General features: G+C 37.5%; 1 protein-coding gene across 8 annotated transcripts in view; it reads left to right on the top strand.

The window, feature by feature from the left end:
- LOC309608589 (killer cell lectin-like receptor 2) overlaps nt 1-20847 on the top strand; it is a 28584-nt gene extending 7737 nt beyond the window's left edge. For 4 of the 8 annotated variants that reach the window (XM_082348871.1, XM_082348870.1, XM_082348869.1 and 1 more), the window contains 6 exons: nt 1059-1175; nt 3070-3159; nt 4599-4838; nt 7471-7613; nt 9505-9611; nt 12497-13756. In XM_082348871.1, the coding sequence (XP_082204997.1) occupies nt 1061-1175; nt 3070-3159; nt 4599-4838; nt 7471-7613; nt 9505-9611; nt 12497-12674 (873 nt within the window). In that variant the 5' untranslated portion in view covers nt 1059-1060 and the 3' untranslated portion in view covers nt 12675-13756. Of the gene's footprint in view, nt 1-1058; nt 1176-3069; nt 3160-4598; nt 4839-7470; nt 7614-9504; nt 9612-10381; nt 10599-12280; nt 12430-12496; nt 13757-16538 lie in introns of those variants that run through there. The other 4 variants (XM_082348874.1, XM_082348872.1, XM_082348873.1 and 1 more) reach the window with 4 other exon arrangements.
- Nucleotides 20848-21938: the final 1091 nt, after the last annotated feature.

The following is a 21938-nucleotide window of genomic DNA, read 5'->3' as shown; positions in this document are numbered from 1 at the left end:
ATAGTTACATGTGCCATATGTTTTCCATATTTCCTGTTTCTTGGATAGCACCTTTTCATAGTGATTAATATAAGAAGCAAGGTATATTTAAAATATCTACTATTTAATAATTTTTTATATTGATATCTACTAATAGATTGAACCCTTTATGGATATTAACTAAAGACTACCTACTGACAAATTTTATTTTCACATAGGCTTCTCTGGCAACTAGAAGATTATTTCTAAACTTTTAATATACACATAATCATTGGGGATTAAAAATACAGGTGTCTGGGATCTAACCTGAGAGATTTTTACTCAGCACATCTCCCACGAGACATTGGAATCTGAAATGTTAACCAATTTTCAGTGTTAACCCTCAGTAATTTTTTTGCAGCTGGTGTATGGGATACACGTTGGGGAACACTGTGGTAGAGTCATGTTATAGGTGAAAAGAACAATGCAATGTATTTATCTATTCGGGTCAAGAAATAATTATCTCAAACTGCCATTGACTTACTATTCAAATCCTTGTAAGAACTTTTTACTACTGATATGTAGTCCTGAATACACACATATATGTATATATATATGTTTTAAGCCAAGATATTTATATTTTTTCAGAATCCCCCCAAAATAGAATTTTTGTTTTTTGAATTAATAGTTTTAAAAGTGTCTCAGTAATTTGGGATGGAATCACTTTGTCTAACATATGTGTATATGTACGTTGAACATTTTGAGCTGAACTGAATAGGACCCGGCCTATTTAATCTATTGGTAAATTAAAAAAAATTCTTTCCTTATTTTCTAATAATCATGGCTGTAGTTACTAGGAGTACAAATGACTTTAGCAAAAATACTGAAAGTTTTTCATTTCTTATATAAATCAGGCTCAGTCTACATGCTTTAGGCACTTGAAGGAGTTAATAAACACACGTCCACACACACACACAGACACACACACATCCATCTTAATCCTGGTGTGTTTCTATAGACTAACCTTTTAATTTTTCTTTGGATAGAAATCATTCTGTTACAAAGTTTTAATGCAAAATACATACCTCTTTTTACTTTAGAGATGAATGATCAAGAAGTGACTTATTCTGTCCTGAGATTTCTTCGGTCACCTTCGGAGTCACAAAACAGATTAAGGCCTGGTAGTACTCAAAGCCCTGGCAAGACTGACGGAAAAGGTAGATGTTTGAAGCGTCTAAATTCACCCATCTCTTATGAATTGTCAAACTTCTGACATTAGAAATAAAAAGTTCCTATCTATATTCTAGGTTCTTGGTAATATGAAACCATAATGGTCTTTAATATCTTTTTTGTTTTTAATTTTGTGAGAATGGAGAAATTAATTCTTTTAAATTTGAGAAGGTAATAGAATTTTTTTAAAAAATAAATTTATCTATTTTTGGCTATGTTGGGTCTTCGTTGCTGTGCGTAGGCTTTCTCTGGCTGCAGCGAGCGGGGGCTACTCTTTGTTGCCGTGCGAGGGCTTCTCATTGCGGTGGCTTCTCTTGTTGCGGAGCACGGGCTCTAGGCACGTGGGCTTCAGTGGTGGGCTTCAGTAGATGTGGCTCGCGGGCTCTAGAGCGCAGGCTCAGTAGTTGTGGCGCACGGGCCCAGTTGCTCCACAGCACGTGGGATCTTCCCAGACCAGGGCTCGAACCCGTGTCCCCTGCATTGGCAGGCGGATTCTCAACCACTGCGCCACCAGGGAAGTCCCAATAGCATGTTTTCATTCAAATTTGGTCAAGAGAAATTCATGAGGACTTTTTTTTTTTTTTTGGTCGGACCAAAAGGCTTGCCGGATCTTAGTTCCCCGACCAGGGATGGAACCTGGGCCCCCAGCAGTGGAGGCGTGGAGTCCTAACCACTGGACCACCAGGGAAGGCCCTCATGAGGATTTTAAAAGTAAAAGACAGACTAGAGTCTCAAGATAACATTGCAGGGGCTTCCCGGGTGGTGCAGTGGTTGAGAATCCGCCTGCCAGTGCAGGGGACACAGGTTCGAGCCCTGGTCCGGGAAGATCCCACATGCCGTGGAGCAACTGGGCCCGTGTGCCACAAATGCTGGGCCTGCGCTCTGGAGCCTGTGAGCCACAACTCCTGAAGCCTGGCGCCTGGAGCCCGTGCTCTGCAAAGAGAGAGGCCACCGCAGTGAGAAGCCCGCGCACCCCCAGGCGGAATGGCTCCCACCCGCTGCAACTGGAGAGAGCCCGCAGCCAGAATAAATAAATTAATTTTAAAAAAACCTTAAAAAAAAAAAAAAAGAAAACATTGCAGATCCTAGAGAAATAAAAGTCTTACAGAATGTTGAAGAAATGAAAAATATGCGTTAGAAACAATGTTTTTATTTAGACAAAAGGTATTTCAGGTGTCTTAAATATGTACCAAAACTTAATGGCAATGAAGAAACAAAAATGTTCAAATCAAAAGGGGCATTCTAATTTTTCCGTTCTCTCTCTGTACCTTCAAATAGTGTCACAAACTCTAAATTGAGAATAATTTTTTACTGTTTTAATGTAGTGTCCATCAGAGATACAATTTTCAGATATAGAGGACCTTCAAAGTCGGAGGGAAAATGGAGCACTGCTAGAGAAAAAAACAAAATTGAAGAAAAAGAAGGAAAAGTCGATTTCTAGAAAGTTCTTCAGGGATAGGCCCCAGTCACATTTGCAGCTTCAGAATACCCACTGTTGGCTACCAGTTTCTCAAGAATATTGACTGCTTTTTCCTTCCTCTTCATTATTGGTTGTGATCATAGCAAGAAGTATGCATGTCACTGTGGATTCTCACATGTGTATTGTGTTTATTGCCATCTGAGCTTTTGTAAGGAATGCATTTAAAAAATCTTACAAGACTGTTCTTGTGTGTAGGATTTCTAAAATGGGTGACTGTAAGTCAGAAATCTGAAACTTTAAAACTATAATTACTAGATTGCAAATTAAAACGGTTTGTACAATGTATTTTTGTAAAATTTTCAGAGACGATTGTTTCTATGTTTCTAATGGTGTTCAGGTTAAGATGAGTAGTGGGTCAGGCTGTATCCCTAATGATCATTTTCTTCCTTCTTTATTTAAAGACTCTTCAGTGCCCTGGTGTGGCATTGCAGTGACTCTTGGGACCCTCTGTTTACTTCTGTTGGTGACAACCGCAGTGTTGGGGACAAAGAGTGAGTAATTGAAATACATCCTTCAAGTCTTAGTCATAGAAATAACCACTAACTGAGTAGGTATTAACCATGCTCCATCAATTATTCCATGGCTGTAATCAGGGAATGTTCCAGGTGGTTCTTTCTTAGTGATTTTTCCCCAGACATAACCACAGTGTCATTTTCATTTTATTTACCTATTCCAATATCTCTGAAGCTGTAATGAGCTGTCCCATTCTGTATGAGACATGGTAACATTCCTTCTGATACAGGACTTAGTACAGTAGACCCCTTTTCCACGGGAGATACTTTCTAAGACCCCCAGTGGATGCCTGAAATTGCAGATAGCACTGAACCCTGTATATACTATGTTTTTTCCTATTCATACATACCTATGATAAAGTTTAATTTATAATTTAGGCACAGTAAGAGAATATCTGAATTGCCAGCATCACTACTCTTGTGCTTTTGGACCATTATTAAGTGAAATAAGGGTTACTTGAGTACAAGCACCGCATACCTCGAGAGTCATCTGATAATGGCTACTAAGTGACTGACAAGGGCAGGATATGCTCGACAAAGGAATGATTCCCCTTCCTGGGGAGGACAAGAGGGATGGCACGAGATTTCATCACACTACTCAGAATGGCATGCAATTTAAAACTTATGAATTACTTATTTCTGGAATTTTCCATTTAACATTTTCAGATTGCGGTTGACAGGGTAACTAAAACCGTGGAAAGTGAAACCACAGATAAGGGCGAACTACTATTGTATTCCACCTTCTAAGTTTAGATCACTGTGAATCTCAGATACACATTCTTTGAGAAACAACTGTTCAAAAGAAATTATGACTTACTCTTAATTTTTTCTAAATATATAATAAAGAAATGATTTAGTAAAAAGAGTGATTCTATGCATGGATGTTAGATGATCTTGAGTTCAACCTTTTATCTTTTATTTGAGCTCCTTGACATCTTTAGGGAAAATTACCAATATGTTGCACTCAGACAAAATTACTTATTTGGATCTTCCTCACTTTTCTCCTATGGATATTCCATCTGCTCCAATGATAATGGTGCTATTTCTTCATGTTGTTTAGTGCGGATTTTCGTACTCAGAAGATGTGTTGCTAAATGTTGACTGGTTTGTCCTTTGGTACCGATTTGTAAATGTTGTGCTAACTTAGAAACTGAACTGAATGGTTAGATGTTACCATCATAATTTTATTCAGAAATCGTGCTTTATTTATTCTACACTTAGGTGGCTTATAGTGAGAAATTTGATGTTTCAATTTATATGGTCAAGTTATTGAGGTGTTACTTTCTAAATGTAAAACTACTAATTAAAGGAATGAAATGGGTTGGTTGTCAAAGTGAGATTTTTCTTCTCCTGTCCTAAAGTTCAACATTTAAGCATTATGAGTACTTTAAAAATTGTGTCTATACTATTAATTTTAGTTTTTCAGTATATTCAAGAAAAACATCAACAGGAGGAAACTCTACGGAACCTCAGTCAGAAGTACCATGTTATGCAAAATGAGAGCTACTTAAAAGAACAACTTTTGATAAATAAGAATTTAGAATATGATATGCTAAAAACTAAAACCCTTCAGCAAGAAAAGGGACTGGACTTACCTCCTACAAAAAAGAAGGGATGTCATAAACAAGAGATCTTTTCAAAGTTTTGGCGAAATATAGGTATGTATGGAGGAAATCTTGAATGAAAGATGGCACAATTTTCCATTACTTCTTCCCCTTCCAAAAGCTTTGAGGCTTAATACAGGCTTATGTTATATGCTAGGGATCCAGGTCTGCTAGATAACTTTTAATTTGTGCCTCTTAGGTGTAATATGGGTATTTGGGTTTGCTTATTTCAAACATGGGATTGAGACCCCAGGAGTCATGTTTGGATTAGTAGAGCCCTATATTTCCCAAAAGTCAATGGCAGTTCTTGCTTTCTTTCTGCTCCCAGAAGGTGAAATAGTATATTAGCACCCCTGAAAATTTGGATTGTTTTGGACCTGCGGGAAAATCAGGCTCTCCAGCTTTGTTGCTGACATGAAATATGGAGACTGTCAGTAAAAATATACTTAGGCTAAAATGGGCACAAGGGCTTTCATTTGGATGCTGTTGTAAAGATAACTGTATGTGTGTGTGTTTCCATTTTGCACTGACTTCAGATATTTGGTCTATTTGTGATCAATATATACTCCCTCCAGTACATCAGCAAGATCTGCCGGAGTGTTGATGTTTGTACAACTCTGTGTGATGATACTATTAAAAACATCCAAGAGATAATAATATTAAATCTCATACAGTAAACTCTGTTATCATGCATAAGATGCAATGAATCACCCTGGTTAATCAACAACTACTAAATATGTATTTAGTGTTTACAAAGAGATTTTGCTTATTTGATATCATTTAGGTGTGGTAGTTACTAGAAATGTACTGTCTCTATTATTGAAGAATTAATAACATTTTATTTTTTAGTTTCTTTAGCTTTACTTTTCTCTACCTATAAAAAAATTGGTTATCATACTGCAGAAAGGTTCACATCTTGTTTTTTTCACTTCTGTGACCACTTTTCCATAGTCTTAAATACTCCTCACAAACATGTCTGTTAGTGGTTGTGTGTTATTGCATTATATTTGTAACAATTTAAATGCTTTCTTTTTTTTTTTTTTAATGTTTTTTATTTATTTATTTATTTTTATATTTTTTTATTTTTGGCTGTGTTGGGTCTTCGTTTCTGCGTGAGGGCTTTCTCTAGTTGCGGCAAGCGGGGGCCACTCCTCATCGCGGTGCACGGGCCTCTTCACTATCGCGGCCTCTCTTGTTGCGGAGCACAGGCTCCAGACACACAGGCTCAGCAACTGTGGCTCACGGGCCCAGTTGCTCCGTGGCATGTGGGATCCTCCCAGACCAGGGCTCGAACCCGTGTCCCCTGCATTAGCAGGCAGATTCTCAACCACTGCGCCACCAGGGAAGCCCTAAATGCTTTATTTATTAGACTGTTAGACTGTTTTCAATTTTTCTCTTCTATAAATAATCATAAATAGGGACTTCCCTGGTGGTACAGTGGTTAACAATCCGCCTGCCAATGCAGAGGACATGGGTTCGAGCCCTGGTCCGGGAAGATCCCACATGCTGCAGAGCAACTAAGTCCGCATGCCGCAACTACTGAGCCTGTGCTCTAGAGCCCGCGAACCACAACTACTGAGCCTGCGTGCCACAACTACTGAAGCCTGTGCACCTAGAGCCTGAGCTCTGCAACAAGAGAAGCCACCACAATGAGAAGCCCACGCACCGCAATGAAGAGTAGCCCCCGCTCGCTGCAACTAGAGAAAACCCAAGTGCAGCAACGAAGGCCCAACACAGCCAAAAATAAATAAATTTATTAAAAAAAAATCGTAAACATACTTTGAAGGATTAATAATATTTTAATTTGGTATATTATGTATGAGGAAAAGAAAAAATTCCGAAGAATAATTTTAATTTTATCTAGAAGGCATTACAGAATCCTAAAATTTTTTTAAATTTAATTTGATTATTTAAAAAACAGTTTTATTGAGGTATTATTAATATGCAAAAAGCTGCATATAATTAGTGTATACAATTTGATGAGTTGAGACATATGTATATATGAGTAAAACTATCCACAATTAGGGTAATAGATATATCCATCACCTCCAAAAGTTTTCTTATGTCCCTTTTTTCTTTGTGGTAAGAACACTTAGCGTGAGGTCTACCCTTTTAACAAGTTTTTAAGTGTACAATTCAGTACTGTTGACTATAAGCACTATGGTGTACAGCAGATCTCTAGAATTTATTCGTCTTGCATAACTGAAACTGTGTACCCATTGAACAACAACCCATTTCCCCTCCCCCAGCTACCGCTTTTCTACTTTCTATTTCTCTGAGTTTGACTACTTTTTATATCTCATATAAGTGGAATCATGCAGTATTTGCCCTTTGTCATTGGCTTATTTCACTGAGCATAATTATCTTCAAGTTTCATCCATGCTGTTACCCATGGCAGGATTTCCTTCTTAAGGCTGAGTAATATTCCCTTGTAGGAATAGACCACATTTTCTTCATCCATCGATGGACATTTGTGTTGTTTCCATTTCTCGACTATTGTGAATAGTGCTGCGATGAATATGGGAATGCAGATATCTCTTGGCATTCCCGACTTCTGGTGAACCTCACATTATCATTAGTGATAGCTGTTAAGATTTTTTAGTTATGGAGAGTTGATAAGTATCTTGCTCTACTTAACAAAATACCAGATGAAAAGACATTTAAAGTTTCACCTTGTATATTGTAGGCAAACTCAATGAAGGCCACGGGTGCTGTCCAGGAGTAAACTGTTACTACTTTACCACTGAAAGTAAAGACTGGAAGGGATGTAAACAGACTTGCCAAAGTTACAATTCATCTCTTCTGAAGATAGATGATAAAGAGGAACTGGTATCATGGACGGTTACACATACTTTTATTCTCTTGGCCTCTGCCTCTCACCCTTGGGCCCAAGATACTGAGGAAATGGGGGAGTTTAGAAAGAGGAACCTTCAGTTATTCTTTGTGTAATGTCTGTTGAGTGAACAAAAATTGTATAGTTAAGAGTCTCAAAAAAAAAATAAGTTTTTCCTGGTGAAATACCTTTGGTCTTTCCTTTCGTTAAGCTAAGTACTTAAAAGTAAGAACCAAAGAACATGAAGACTGTAATACAGAAAGCCCTGTCTCCTGGAGGGGGTGGGAGTGGGAATTGCTTCTTGAACACTGAAATTGAAGGGCTAAGTATGACTTCATCAAAATCTGTAGTAAATATTCCCCTCTTGGTGAATGCTATTCTCAAACACCTTCCTGTTTTCCACAGAATCAAAGATAAAAAAATTTTTAAAAAAGTCTCCCAGGAGACCTTGCCTGCTAATAGGCATGTGATCTTGCTATTTACTAAGCATTCAATACATATTATCTATCATGATGAACATTGTTATTTCCAAAATGGAAACCCCCTTGAAGATGCAGTTGGGGTCTTTGCAATCATCTCCTTTTCTTAGGACTCTGCAGGAGAACCCCTCACAGAGAAGTATGCCTTTCCTTTGATGAAGTACTTAACCCTTTGGTAAATTGCAGCCTGGAACCAGCAGTTATTTTTTCCTATAAGGCGGTAACTAAGAACCCAAAGGCAACATAGTCTAGTAGTTACTATTAGGAATTCAGGAGCCAAACTGCCTGGGACTGAATTCATTTCTGCCACTTACTTGCTGGGTGACCTTGGGCAAATTACTTAACCTCTCTGGGCCTCAATTTTCCCATTTGCAAAATGTAGATAATAATGAGGAACATAAAAGTGGTAACGATTTTACAAATTAGCTTCATGGTGATTTTCATTGCATCTGTAGGTAACATTTACTTGATTAATATTTGTATTTATTGTATCAAGATGTATATCTTTCAAAAAGAATTGTAAAAAAGAGAAAATACAGTGACAATAATATTGAAATTATCTTTTAAATTTATTACTAATAAAAACTGTCCATACACACACAATGTGTTTTTACAGAGAAATATTTGCAACGATCTCTGAAATCTCTGCTTATCATTTAGACAAACAACACAAAATTTATATGCAAATCTAGTAGATGTTTTAAATTGTAACATAAAAGAATTTATGATGTCAAGTCATAAAATAATTTTTTATGTTTGTTGCAGTAAAACACAGTTAAATTTAAACCTATATTTAAAAATATATTCAGTCATTTAATCAGACATTATGTACTATGTCACTTTGATATATTACATTTTTGGACATAGTAAATATCTCCAAATACTGCCCTGTTTCCCTTTACCCCTTCCTACTACTGAACAACAGCAAGTCTTTCTCTTATGAAGCTGAAGGCTCTAATGCACACGTCCCCACAAACATTTGTTATTTTAATAAATGTGTTTAGAAGATTCCTTCTTTCACTTGGAATATGTAATGATTATTTTTCTTTACCTTTAAATTTTTTCTGGAGCATGATTTTGAATGGTTTCATAAAGTGTCATACATTATTTAACAACGCTCCTATTGTTAGATATTTAGATTTTAAATTTTTCCACATTTTAAATAATCTATGAGACTGGCAGCCATTTGTAACATAAATGAATAAGCTACTGGAAGAAAATTACTTTGGAAAATGAAAATACAGGGGTTGAGGGGAGAGAGGGTTTTTTTAGGAAGGAGGGATGAAGGATCATGTAGAAAGTAGCAGCCTACTGGTCGTAGAAACAGCTGGGTCTTTTACCTGTCCTTATTTTCATTCATCTAACAGATGGGAATTTAGTCCTATGATATGTATTGTTTCCTTTATAGATCTTCCTTCAATCCCAGACTTATCGAAGTTCCTACTGGATTGGTTTATCATTTAATGAAAGGGAAAGTAAGTGGAAATGGATTGACAATGGCATATCTTCTGGACTGTAAGTTTCCGGGATGCATTCAAATTCTAATATTGGTGTTGGGCTGGAAGGATTGTTTCTAAAATGAATCTTGCTTCACAGGGCTTAACTCATTTTCAAGTAGAGGTCATCAGTAAGAATAAGGAGAATGATTAAAGAAATGTTTCAGGAAGTACAGTTAAAAAGGACGAGAAATGTCATACAGAGTTATTAATAATAAAATTATGATGCTAAACACATGATCAAAAGTATGTGTTATGAGGTACGCAAAATAAAATCAAATCATAAAGTAAGGTGATATGATGTGATTGGACCATTCGGACTTAGCCATGGTGATCTCTCCCACAACCATGAATGAGTGTTTTGAGTATCCCCAAAATTCATTTGAAACTCCTTTAAATTAGTAGTTTATATTAATTATAAATATACATAAATGTAGGTCCAAACATACACACGTGCGTGCGTACCCACACACACACCTCACTATAGTCCTTCTGTTAAGTGCAGTATTTTGTAAACTCTTGGGTTTACATGTAGTTATAATCTGCCGTTGAACTGTTCAATGATTTTTTAAAAAGTCTTAACTGTTACATTTTTTATTTCTAAGAATTCTCTTACACTTTCAAATCTTCTTGCTAGTTACTCATATATTCAAGCTGTCTTTTATTTCTTGAAAGATATTAATCACACTACTTTTATATTTGGTATCTGATAATTTTAATATTTGAAGTTTTGTGGGTCTAACCTATCACTTCTACTGACTTTTGTTCATGATGCCATTTTCTTTGTAGTGTTCAGTGATTTTTTTTTTTTGAGCTGCTGTGGAAATTATTTGAGGACTTAGATGAAGGTGGCTTCCTCAAGAAAGAATTTGCTTTTGTTGGATGCCTTGGAGCATTGTGAATCTAAGCCATTTTTAATTCTAAATTTGGACCCTGCCAGTAGTGTAGTTCTGGGCCGCAAACCGACAAGAGATGTCATGCAGGAAATAACCTTGATGTGACCGTAGCCTGTGAGTACACTTTCAGGCGAACACTTTCAGGGCTAAAATTAGATGCTCAAATTGCACAGTTAATTAAATCCATTTTAAACACGTAGCGCTATGCAAGGGGAAAGACACGGGATAGCTTATCATACTTGGATGGGATGGGATAGGTTGTCACATTTAGGCTGAGGGGCAAGTGGGTTAAAAGGATCACCTGGATCCTGAGTTATTCTCTCTTCATATGGCCTGGCTCTGTGGCATCACACTTCCCTGACGATGGTGTAAGGTTTCTAGGACCAGACTTGGGGGCTGAGTAAAGGGGGCTCAACAGACAGAAGGTTCTCGTGGCCAGCACACACATTTTCTCTATTGGGCGGATACAGGAGCATGTAAGCCTGGGTAGAGTTGCAGCTTTCCAATTAACCTGATGAGCAGCTACGGATTTTACTTGCGTTTCTTAGGCAGAGGGCCAGAATGAGTGTCACCAGTGGGTGGCTAACTTAAAACCTCATGAATGTTGAGTATCTATGTGCATCATGTATATTTTATGTACGATATTTTGTATCTATTTGATTCTTTCCTCCTTTTCTGTGTTGAGCACACATGGGCTCTACTTACTGTATCTACACCTAACATGTCACATAGGTTACTAGCTTACTTATCTGTACTTAACACATCTCCTACTTTCTGCCTATGCCTCACAAGCTACTTAGTTTCATTTATCTTCCTTAATTGTTTCTCTTTTTACCTATAGCAGATTCGAATATTCCTAAGTAATACAGCAAATGCAAATTACATGAGGGGTGGTTTGTGATTTTGGATTGTTAGGTGGGATTATTCTTTTTCTTTTCTACTTAAATCCAATGTTCAAGACAGTTCTAAGGTGGTTTATACTGAGATATATCCCTTTGGTCTCAACACTTTGTAGCTTATTTTCTGTATAGAATCCCCATCTGGGGTTGAATTCATTATTCAGCCTTCTACATCAATTAAGGGAAAAACTGGCTTCAGTGCCTCACTTACCCTTCTGGGTTTCCACCTTTACTTAACCCTCAGCCTGAGTGTGAATCTGCTTTTTGCCAGTTCATTAACTTATTGAAGAGGTTTTAAAATTTGTTTTTATTCAGCATTTTAAAGTATTTTCAGTAGGAAGATAGTTCTCACCTAATCCACCACTTTGCTGAAATAGAGGTCCTGCTTTAGATGTTTTTCAGTGAATTTTCGTGTTTTAGTTAATAACTGTTAGCGATAGGGTGGGGAAGGAAAAGAAATAAAACACATAAAAACATCAATTAAACAACTTCATCTCTGACTATATTCCAATTCTACTTTTTTCTCCTTAAAGTGTATGCACATGAGACCTTGTTATCTGTGTCACAGAAATTTAGTTCCTCTCCTTTTAAATCTCTCACTTTTATTGAAATAATTAACATAGGGAAGCAGGTTGCTGTATCATGATCCCAACATAGCAATATTGCTCTCTGATCAAAAATTCCCAGTGTGGAACAAAACAGGAGATTATGGGTGTGATCAAGAGTATGTTATTCTATTCAGTGGGCTAAGAGAAGTAGAAAATCTTTAGTGATAAAGTTATGTTTAATATTTCCATATTCCAGATCTTTAGGCAACAGACTTAAAAATATGATTTATGTTATTGTAACCTTCAGAATTAAACAGCTGGCCATGCATGTTTTCTGTTCTACAGTAATTTGGCAATAATGACTTCTTCTTCTGGGAGAGGAGAATGTGCATTTTTAACCTCAACAAGAATAGCAAATATTGATTGCTCTAACACCTATAACTGTATCTGTGAGAAGAGAATTGATTGCTTCAAATAGACACTAAGGAGAAAAGGTGAAATGGAATTTTTTCTTTTTCTGTTGTTGTTGGTTTCCTGTAGTAATTTTGTTTTTGACTGCAGGACTTTGTCCACTGTAGAAACAGAGATGAGATGGAGGACGAAGAAAATGCTCTTTTGGACTATGGTTAAAGACATCAGATGCCATCTGTCTTCTTGGGGAAGAGAGAATCATTTTGTCTTTGGAGAGCAGTTACCCCTCTCTTTAATGGCCTTGAGGAATTACTCTCTCTTTCCCTGAAACATCCACAGAATCAATTAAAGAGCTCTGATAAATAGCCTGGGTCTTTTCCTTATCAATAGGATAAATCATTTCAATAGACTCTGGCTTTGAGAGATCACAGTTAATAACCAAAAAGTAGTTATCTTCCCTCCCACCCCATCTAGATGCTTGACTCTCATTAAAAAAAAATAATTTTGCTATAATTTCAAACTTACTGAATAGTTGAAACAATAGTACAAGGAACCTTCATATAACCTTTACCCATAGTTACCATTTGTTTATATTTTACTCTGTGTGCCCTTTATAGTTTTTTTTTCTCTCTGTCTCTCTCGTTGCTGATTCATTTGATAATAAATTCAGGATATTACATCTATTTGTCTAAATATTTCACAAGAACAAGGACTTTGTCTTCTATAACCATAGTACAATTGTCAAAATCAGGAAATTTATCACTGATACAGTACTATGATTTCATCTATAGCCCATATTCGAATTTTCTCAACTGTAGCTCTAATGTCATTTATACCTGTTTTTCCTCTTTGTTCAGGATCATGTGATACATTTAGTTGGGAGGTCTCTTTAGTCTCCTTTAATCTGGGACAATTCTTCAGGATTTCTTTGTCTTTCTTGACCTTGACATTTTAAAAATCAACTCTATTGAGTTGTATTTTCATGCAATAAAATGCATTCATTTTAAGTCATGAGGTCAGTGGGTTTTAAACAAATATATACACCTCTCAAACACCATCAGATCAAGGCACAGAACATTTCCATCACCTCCAGAAGTTCCTTTCTCCCTCTCACCACCCACCTGGTCTCAGGCAACCAGTGATATGCTTTCTGTGACTATAATTTAATTTTGTCTGCTTTGTTACAGAATTTTTGTACATCATATATTCCTTTGTATCTGGCTTGGTTTTGCTCAGCTAGTTTTTGACATATTCCATGTTCTTTCATGTATCAGTAGTTCATTCTTTCAGTTACTGAGTAGTATTCCGTTGTATAGATATATCACAGTTTGTTCATCCATGTTTGGACATTTGACATGTTTCCAGTTTTTGGCTATTATGAATAAACCTGCTTTGAGCGTTTATGTGCAAGCCTCTGTGTGAATGCATGTTTTCATTTCTTTTTTGTTAAATACTTAGGAGTTTGATTGTTGAGTCCTATGGTAAGTGCATATTTAATAATAAACTTCTAAATTGTTTTCCAATGTGGTTGTATCATTTTACTTTCTCATTAGCAAAACATGAGAGTTCCACATCCCTTGCATTGGCAGGCAGATTCTTAACCACTGCGCCACCAAGGAAGCCCAGGACACCAGTCATATTGTGTTAGGGCCCACTCTACTGACCTCATCTTAACTTGATTACATCTACAAAGACCCTATTTCCAAATAAGGTCACATTTATAGGTGCAGGAGTTAGGACTTAAACATATCTTTGTGGAGGACACAATTCAACCCATAACAATAATATTCCCTTATTATCTGTTTCCTGTTTGTAGGATCTGTAATGATGTCCTTTCTTTTCTTATACTGTTTGTATTTCTGATATTATTGAATCTGTGTTTTTCTTTCTTGACCAGTCTAGCTAGAGATTTATATCAACTTTATTAATCTTATTGATGAAATCAGCTTTTTGTTTCATTGAAGTTTTAAAAGTTTGCCCACTTTCCATCTTATTTATCTTTTATTTTTATCTTATTTCCTCTCTTCTACTTATTTTGAATTTAACTTCTTTTATTGTCCTGGCTTCTTAAACAAGGGCTTGTATATCCTTTTGTCAAACTTAGGTCTTTACCTGTGTTAGATCAAAGTTAAATCTAGAACATTTGTAAAGCTTTTAATATAAAGATTCAAGCATCTCCCATCAAAGGGCAACACACTGGACCTAGCTTAGGTGCTTTTCCTGATCTCCCAGTCCCATCTATCTCACTCTCTTGGATGCTTGCCTAGCTTCCTAGCCAAAGCAGCCTCAGCAATGCTTGTTTTGTACTCATGGTTGTAAAAATAGGTTATCATTACGTGTACAACCGCCAGATTGTGGCGTGGCCTCCATCATGTCTACAGTGGTAGGAGCCACAGCAGATCCAGTGCTCAGACCCCTCAGAAGCTGTGGCTTTCCAGAGGTTGCTTGAAGCCTTCAGCTAACACAATCCAGAAATGCAGGGATATAGAGGCCCTATATGGCAAATTTTCACCAGAAAAAGGAGATAGGAAAGAAGCTGCCAGTGAGTTGATAGCCATGTCCTTCAACCTGATGGACTGTTTGGAGATGCAGGGTTTGTGTAACGACCCCTCAGAGATGTTCCATTTGAATGAGTAAAAAATGATTTCTTGTGCACCTGTGGCCAGCCTGAAAATGTGCCGTCTTGTACTCCCTTTTCTTCTTTCCCTGACTCATCGTCTCCCTTTCCTTTTGCCTCTCCTTCTTGCTTCCTTTGGATTTTACCTCTTCCCGCCATTAGGTGTTGTGGCATTAGGTGTTGAGCCTTTTGCCTCAGGCTCTGTTTTCCAAGGAACTCTGGGCTAAGATGGTGCCATCTAATGAAAGGAAGGATTGTATCCATCCTCATATAAGGCAACTATCTGCTATACCAAGAGAGAGGGTCTCACCCTCTCCACAAAAGGAGAGACACAAAGCCTCATTAATCATGTCTACCTCAAGTAGCAGGCTTCCAATTGATACAGTCTTCCCCATCAGCTCTAGATGCGGCCCCTCATAGTTTGGAAGACTGAATTACAATGATAAATTCCACCATCACTTCTTACATTGACACAAAGTGGCAGTGGAAAAGGAAGAAGAAAAAAGATATAATTGTTTCTCATATAGACATAACTATAAAAAATATAGCTATAAAAATACCTGTAAAAAATAGCTACCAATAGCCTCACCTCTGTAATAGGTCATGAAGCCATAGTTCATATTTATCACTTTCTACTTCTACCACTCATTTTTCTCATGAAGCTAACGCCTCAGCTAGTTGGGATCCCTTATCTAGTGTAATGACCCCTTCCAACTGTTTCTTTCTTACTTTACTTTACATACAAGTTTTATTTAATTAGACTGTCTTCCTTAGGTCCTCCTTTACCTTAGGATCTCTGGGCTATTGCACTTATTTAACACCCCATTAATGAATCCTGCCATACTAGGCATATAAGGGAGCTAAGACTCAACTGCACTGAGGGACATCCCCCATTACAGATGTTCAGACTCTGCATAACTCCTCTTGTGCTTCATGACCTATTAGAGAAATGAGGAACCTCATATTAGGGGGACGCATGAAGTTGTTACATAAAATTTAAATACGAATATAAAGATGGCAATGAACAATGAGGTTAGAATATGCCCCTCTGGGCCTGTTTGTGCACAGGTGTTGGGAAGCTAAGCCCTCCAAGCTGCATTTCCCAGTGTCTTTAACCAAACAAAGCCTGAGGCAAAACTTAAGTGATATCAATGCTTTACAGGGCAGTGAAACTGAGGGAAAGGGGAAGTGAGGTGAAGGAGGATGGGAAATAAATACAAGATGATGCATAACTGAGATGGCCACTGCTCCACGAAGAGACAAAACTGGTCACTTGACCATGGAGAATGTGGCTCTAAAGAAACACCGGAAGTGTAAACAGTCAAGGGAAGGGAGAAGAGAACAAAAAATTTATGTGCCAATTTCTTTCTATCTCTTGCTTCCCAATGGTTATAGTACATCCCAAGCAAAAAGCAAATAACCTGCACTCCTAGCGTGGACAGCTTCTCATATCCTGCTCTCATACCCTGTGGTTTGGTGCTTATGAGTCTGGAAACAGTGTTCCAAGCTGGACACGTCAGTTGTAGACGTCAGACAGTAGAAACATGCAGTCTCACCTGTCCGTGATCATTGCAGGGACCACTGTGTAAAAGCAAGTCGTTAAGAACTGAGAGGCATGTTAAGCTGAGGCTGAGAATCTGAGAAGGTGCGCACAAGATGTGTTCCGTACAACCGGACTGCCGGATTCTAGGCGGGTTTTGTCAATAAGAGATGCTGATAGGAAATTGGAGGGTGGGAGGAAGGGAGAAGCCAGGGTAGTTTTAACCCCTCTCTACTTTAGGTTGTATCTCTAGCAACAGCTACGTTACTCCTATGTTCCTACCTCTCATTGGACAGATCTACATGGTTCTAGCTTCTGCCAGTGATCCTGACTCCAGGAAATCACCTCTTTCTTTTAACCCTAGTTTAGGGGGTAGTAGAAGCTTCCCGGTATTGCTAAACTCTCAGTTTCCTTATTGATTCTTAGGTGGTTTCTTGGCATCTTTGTCACCTTCTTAATCAGTTCCTTGAATAAAATTCCCTCTGTTTTAAAAACTCAGAGAGATTTGTTTTCCTTGCTGGACTCTGGTTGATACACATATACTTTCTCACTTTCTCATTATAACCATCCTGTGAGATAATACAGGCACACCTCGGAGACATTGCAGGCTTGGTTCCAGAACACTGCAGTCAAGTCAGAATTGCAATAAAGTGAATGTTGCCATAAAGGGAATCACACACTTTTTTTGGTTTCCGGGGGCATATAAAAGTTATGTTTACACTCTGCTGTAGTCTATTAAGTGTGTGATAGTATTATGTCTTAAAAAACAATGTGCATACCTTAGTTAAAAATGCTTCATTGCTAAAAAATGCTAACCATCATATGAGCCTCCAGTGAGTTGTAATCTTTTTGCTGCTGGAGGGTCTTGCCTCGATATTTGATGACAGCTGCTGACTGATCAGGGTCATGGTTGCTGAAGGTTGGGGTGGCAGTGGCAGTTTCTTAAACTAAGACAGCAGTGAAGTGTGCCGCATCAGTTGATTCTTCCTTTCAGGAATTAGTTCTCTGTAGCATGCAGTGCTGTTGGATAGCATTTTCCCCTTGGTAGAACTTCTTTCAAAGTTGGAGTCAATCTTCTCAAATCCTTCTGCTGCTTTATCAACTAAGTTTATGTAATATTCTAAATCCTTTGTTGTCATTTCGGTAATCATCACTGCATCTTCACCAGGAGTAGATTCCATCTCAGGAAACCACTTTCTTTGCTCATCTCTAAGAAGCAACTCCTCATCCATTACAGTTTTATCATGAGATGGCAGCAATTCAGTCACATCTTCAGGCTCCACTTCTAATTCTAGTTCTCTTGCTGTTTCCACCACATCTGCCATTACTTCCTCCACTGAAGTCTTGAACCCCCTCAAAGTCATCCATGAGGCTTGAGATCAACTTCTTCCAAATTCCTATGTATGTTTTGATATTTTGACCTGTTCTCATGAATCACAAATGTTCTTAATGGCATTTAGAATGGTGAATCCTGTCCAGAAGATTTTCCCCTCTCTCCTTTCTTTTCCCGCTTCCTTCCTTTCACTGTCTACTCATCCATGGTATTATTTTTTTCCCCTCCATTTATCAATCAAAACTCTTTACTTCATAGGTACTTATTTTTGGCTTGCATGCTCTAGGTGAAGAGAGAAGCCAGGGTCCTTTAAAAAGTGTGAACATATGTAAGAATTCTGACAAGAACCAAAACTTTCAGAATGTCTCTAAAATGTCAAGATCTCCTATTCCACTGCTGAGAGTATTTTCAGTTGTTCTGGACATCAGATCTTTTCCTCCCGTTCAGGCTTTAGAAGGGAAAGTGAACCCCTCTCAACTCTATTTCTGACCAAACTGTGCAACTTTCTGGTAAGGTCAAAGGTGTCATCAGCTTCTGTTTCTGGAGATTTTGTTAACATCCTTAATTCTCTCTGATGGGGATTGATATTTGAAATTCAAGAACACTAGAGTAAACTCAGAGTAATGAAACTTTAGGGAAGGGGAGTGAATCCCCTGAATTATAATATTTTCAATTAGAATTATATTGAATTAAAAGGAGGTCTTTTGAGTGAAAGAATTTCCATTCTGGTAATGAAATAATGCTGGGCCCTCCAAAGATTTTTTCTTTTCTTTTTTTTTTTAAGAACTAAATAAAGTGAATTGTGAAGACTGAGAAAAGTAGAGAAGATATAAGTTTACCTTTCTTGGTTTTTTAGAAATAGTATTTTTTGTGAATGTTTTGTATCATCCTTTTAGTTAGCTTTTACTCTTAGTTATAAACTATAATAATCTAGGTAGGGAATATTTTGTTTTCAGGAAGTATACAAACAAATGACTATATGAGATTTTTTTTCCTTATAAGTTGAACAGTTTTTGAAGATAAACACTTTGTATTTAAGTTTAGAGACAAAGCCATTCAAGGAGATCAAATTGTTCTGTCATAGATACTTTTTTTTTTAACATCTTTATTGCAGTATAATTGCTTCACAATGGTGTGTTAGTTTCTGCTCTATAACAAAGTGAATCAGCTATACATATACATATATCCCCATATCCCCTCCCTCTTGTGTCTCCCTCCCACCCTCCCTATCCCACCCCTCTAGGTGGTCACAAAGCACCGAGCTGATCTCTCTGTGCTATGTGCCTGCTTCCCACTAGCTATCTATTTTACATTTGGTAGTGTATATACGTCCATGGCACTCTCTCACTTCACCTCAGCTTACCCTTCCCTCTCCCCATGTCCTCAAGTCCATTTTCTACATCTGCATCTTTATTCCTGTCCTGCCCCTAGGTTTTTCAGAACCATAGATACTTTAAAAGAGAATTAATGGCTCTTTCTTTTTAGTTTTCCCTGTTCATAATTGTCTCCTTCAGTAGAGAGTTCATTTGTTCCTTTATCCATCTGTTCAACAATTGTTTATTTAACACTTACTATGTCCAAGGCATTATATTTGGTACTGAAATTTTAAAGGTAATTAAAGTCACAGACCCTTCCCCTTGAAGCTCAAACTTCAGGGGACAGAAAAAAATATAAATAATCAAAATGCAATGTGAAAACGTAAGTAATTGGGTCATAATTAAGATGTTCTGAGAACCCATAGGAAGGATGGAGTAACTCTGCTCAGGCACAGGGAAGACTTTTCAAACAAATGCATTCAGCTTGGTTTGGAGGAAGAGTATATATTTTGCCCGTTGGACAAAATGAAGAATGGCATTGCATTCAAGGTGATTGTAGCCCAGATGTGTCACTTTCCATAGAATATTAGCGCTAATGGAAGGTAGGCTACTGGGCATTGATGGAGGAGCTATGAAAGCAGACAACCAGCATAGTATTCAGCCAGAGTAGGCAGATAAGGAGCAGTTGTTTAAAGAATCAGTGAAAGAAGGAATATTGTACAGAGATCAAAAAGTACCTGAAGATTTCTGTTCAGTCCCAAACTATTTTTCTTTTCTTCTTTGATTGCAGATCCCTTCTGGGACTCATCCCTCTTTTCTTCTCCATATAAAGTTGTTACGACCTATGGAATCCCTTAGTATCACTAACCCAGACACATCCTTCGGGTGGAATCTTTCTAACTCAACCTTTTGTATTTCCTCAAAGGCAAAAATTATTCAGATTCCTCTGCTTTTAAGTTCTTATTTTTTTTATACCAGTAATTGCAATAGGTAAACTAGCAGAGAATAACAATACCAATCAAGTAATGTAGTAAAAGATTTTTAATATTCACTATATACTGTGATATATATATGTATATATAGCTCCTATTTTCTTTTCTGAGAATTAAAATGCCCTTTTGGATTCATCACTTGTACATCAATTTGGGGGTATAAGTAGTAAGTCCTCAAAAATTTGCTGATGTCCATTAAATCTTGTGTTAGCCCTAGCCTAGGGTGCCAAAGACTGTTGACCAATCCATGAGCCATTCTGAATCACCTTTTCTCTCGGTCTTCACACAAGTTACTCACTTTCCCATCTCCCCTTGTAGCCAGAATGGCCATGTGGCCCACCTTTGGCCATTGAAACTTAAGACAAATTTGGCTAGAGGATTTCTGGTATATGGCTTGCATTGCTTCTACTCTCTTTTTGTTGCCTTGGATACTGACAAGTTACCTGGAGCTGTGGCAGCTATATTGTGGCCATGAGGTTGTCAACATGCCCAAGAGCAGATCTGAAAACTTTAGAGAGCCAGTGGTATGATGATGATGTTGCTGAGCTGTTGGACCAGTCCTTCGCCTCTTGATCTCTGGATTTTTTGTTATGTATGTCCAGATATATGTCTAAGAACCACTTACTCATGGTTGCTGTCAATTTCAATGGGTTCCTCATCACACAGAAGAAGGAACTCACACTGAATTAAAAATATAAGCAGGTTGTTTGACAAGTGAGGATGGACTTAGGAAAAGCAAGATGGAGAAATCAGAATAATGGAGAAATCAGAATAATTCTGGATTTATTATCACTGTAGCTATAAATTGTGTTCCTATAATCTAGCATTACAGTATATAGAGGATGTGCTATGCTACAAAGCAAGATCGCTTAAGATTAAAACAAGGCAAAACAAAACAGGAAACCCTTGTGATTTGTGGTTTAAAAATAAAAGGGTCTTAAATCTCTCAGGCAGCCAAAGCTGCAGCTTCTCAGCCTGCCTTTTTCCTGACAGCTCTGCTTTTATGCATTCTGACCTATTACTTTAATCTGTTTCAGCATAGTAGGAAAGCCTCTTCAAAATGATAATTTGTTTTTTGTCTGAATACCTTACAGTTTTGCTCCTCGGCCCCCAGTTCTCCATTCATCATTGGCACAGCAGCCTCCCTCAAACCTACAAAAGACCACAAATGGTGGGAAATTCCAATATACACTTAATTCAGCCCTTCAGAGGAATTGTCCTAAAAGAGGAAGAAGATCTCCTCAAACATAATTGTTATAGAGAACTATTTCTCATACGCTGTATGGGAAGTGTGAACTGTAATGATTTTTTTCTTGAACTTATGGAGAAAGTTCTCTTTCAACCACAAATTATCTCCATATGTTTCTCTACTATCCAGAAATGACTGAGAAGGATATTTACACAGAGGTGAAATCTCCCGACAAAAGGAAGAAAACACAGTCCAGAACTGCTGACAGGAAACATGATTATGGTAAGCATCTAGATTCACAGAATCATAAGTCATAGGTTTGAACAAGATCTTATATGTCCAAAAATCCACTGAATTTGTAAATTTCTCTCTATAACTTGCCTGCCAAGTGGTTAAACTGCGTTTGAACACCTCCTTGGAAATGGAACTCATTTTTCCCCAAGGTAGTCAATTACAGACTTTAACTGCTCCTAGAATATTTTTCTTTACTCTGAATCAGAATATTTCTTCTTGCATCCGATATGCACAAACACTACTTAGAAGCCTTTTCATAGAGAAGAAGTAATTCTCATAACAAGCCTAATGACTTCTAACAGTGAGTCCAA

This window comes from Balaenoptera borealis (genome assembly GCF_965194805.1).
Source record: "Balaenoptera borealis genome assembly, chromosome: 13".
NCBI lineage: Eukaryota > Metazoa > Chordata > Mammalia > Artiodactyla > Balaenopteridae > Balaenoptera > Balaenoptera borealis.
Note: the sequence above shows the minus strand (reverse complement) of the source record. Positions and strands in the feature narration are given on the sequence as shown.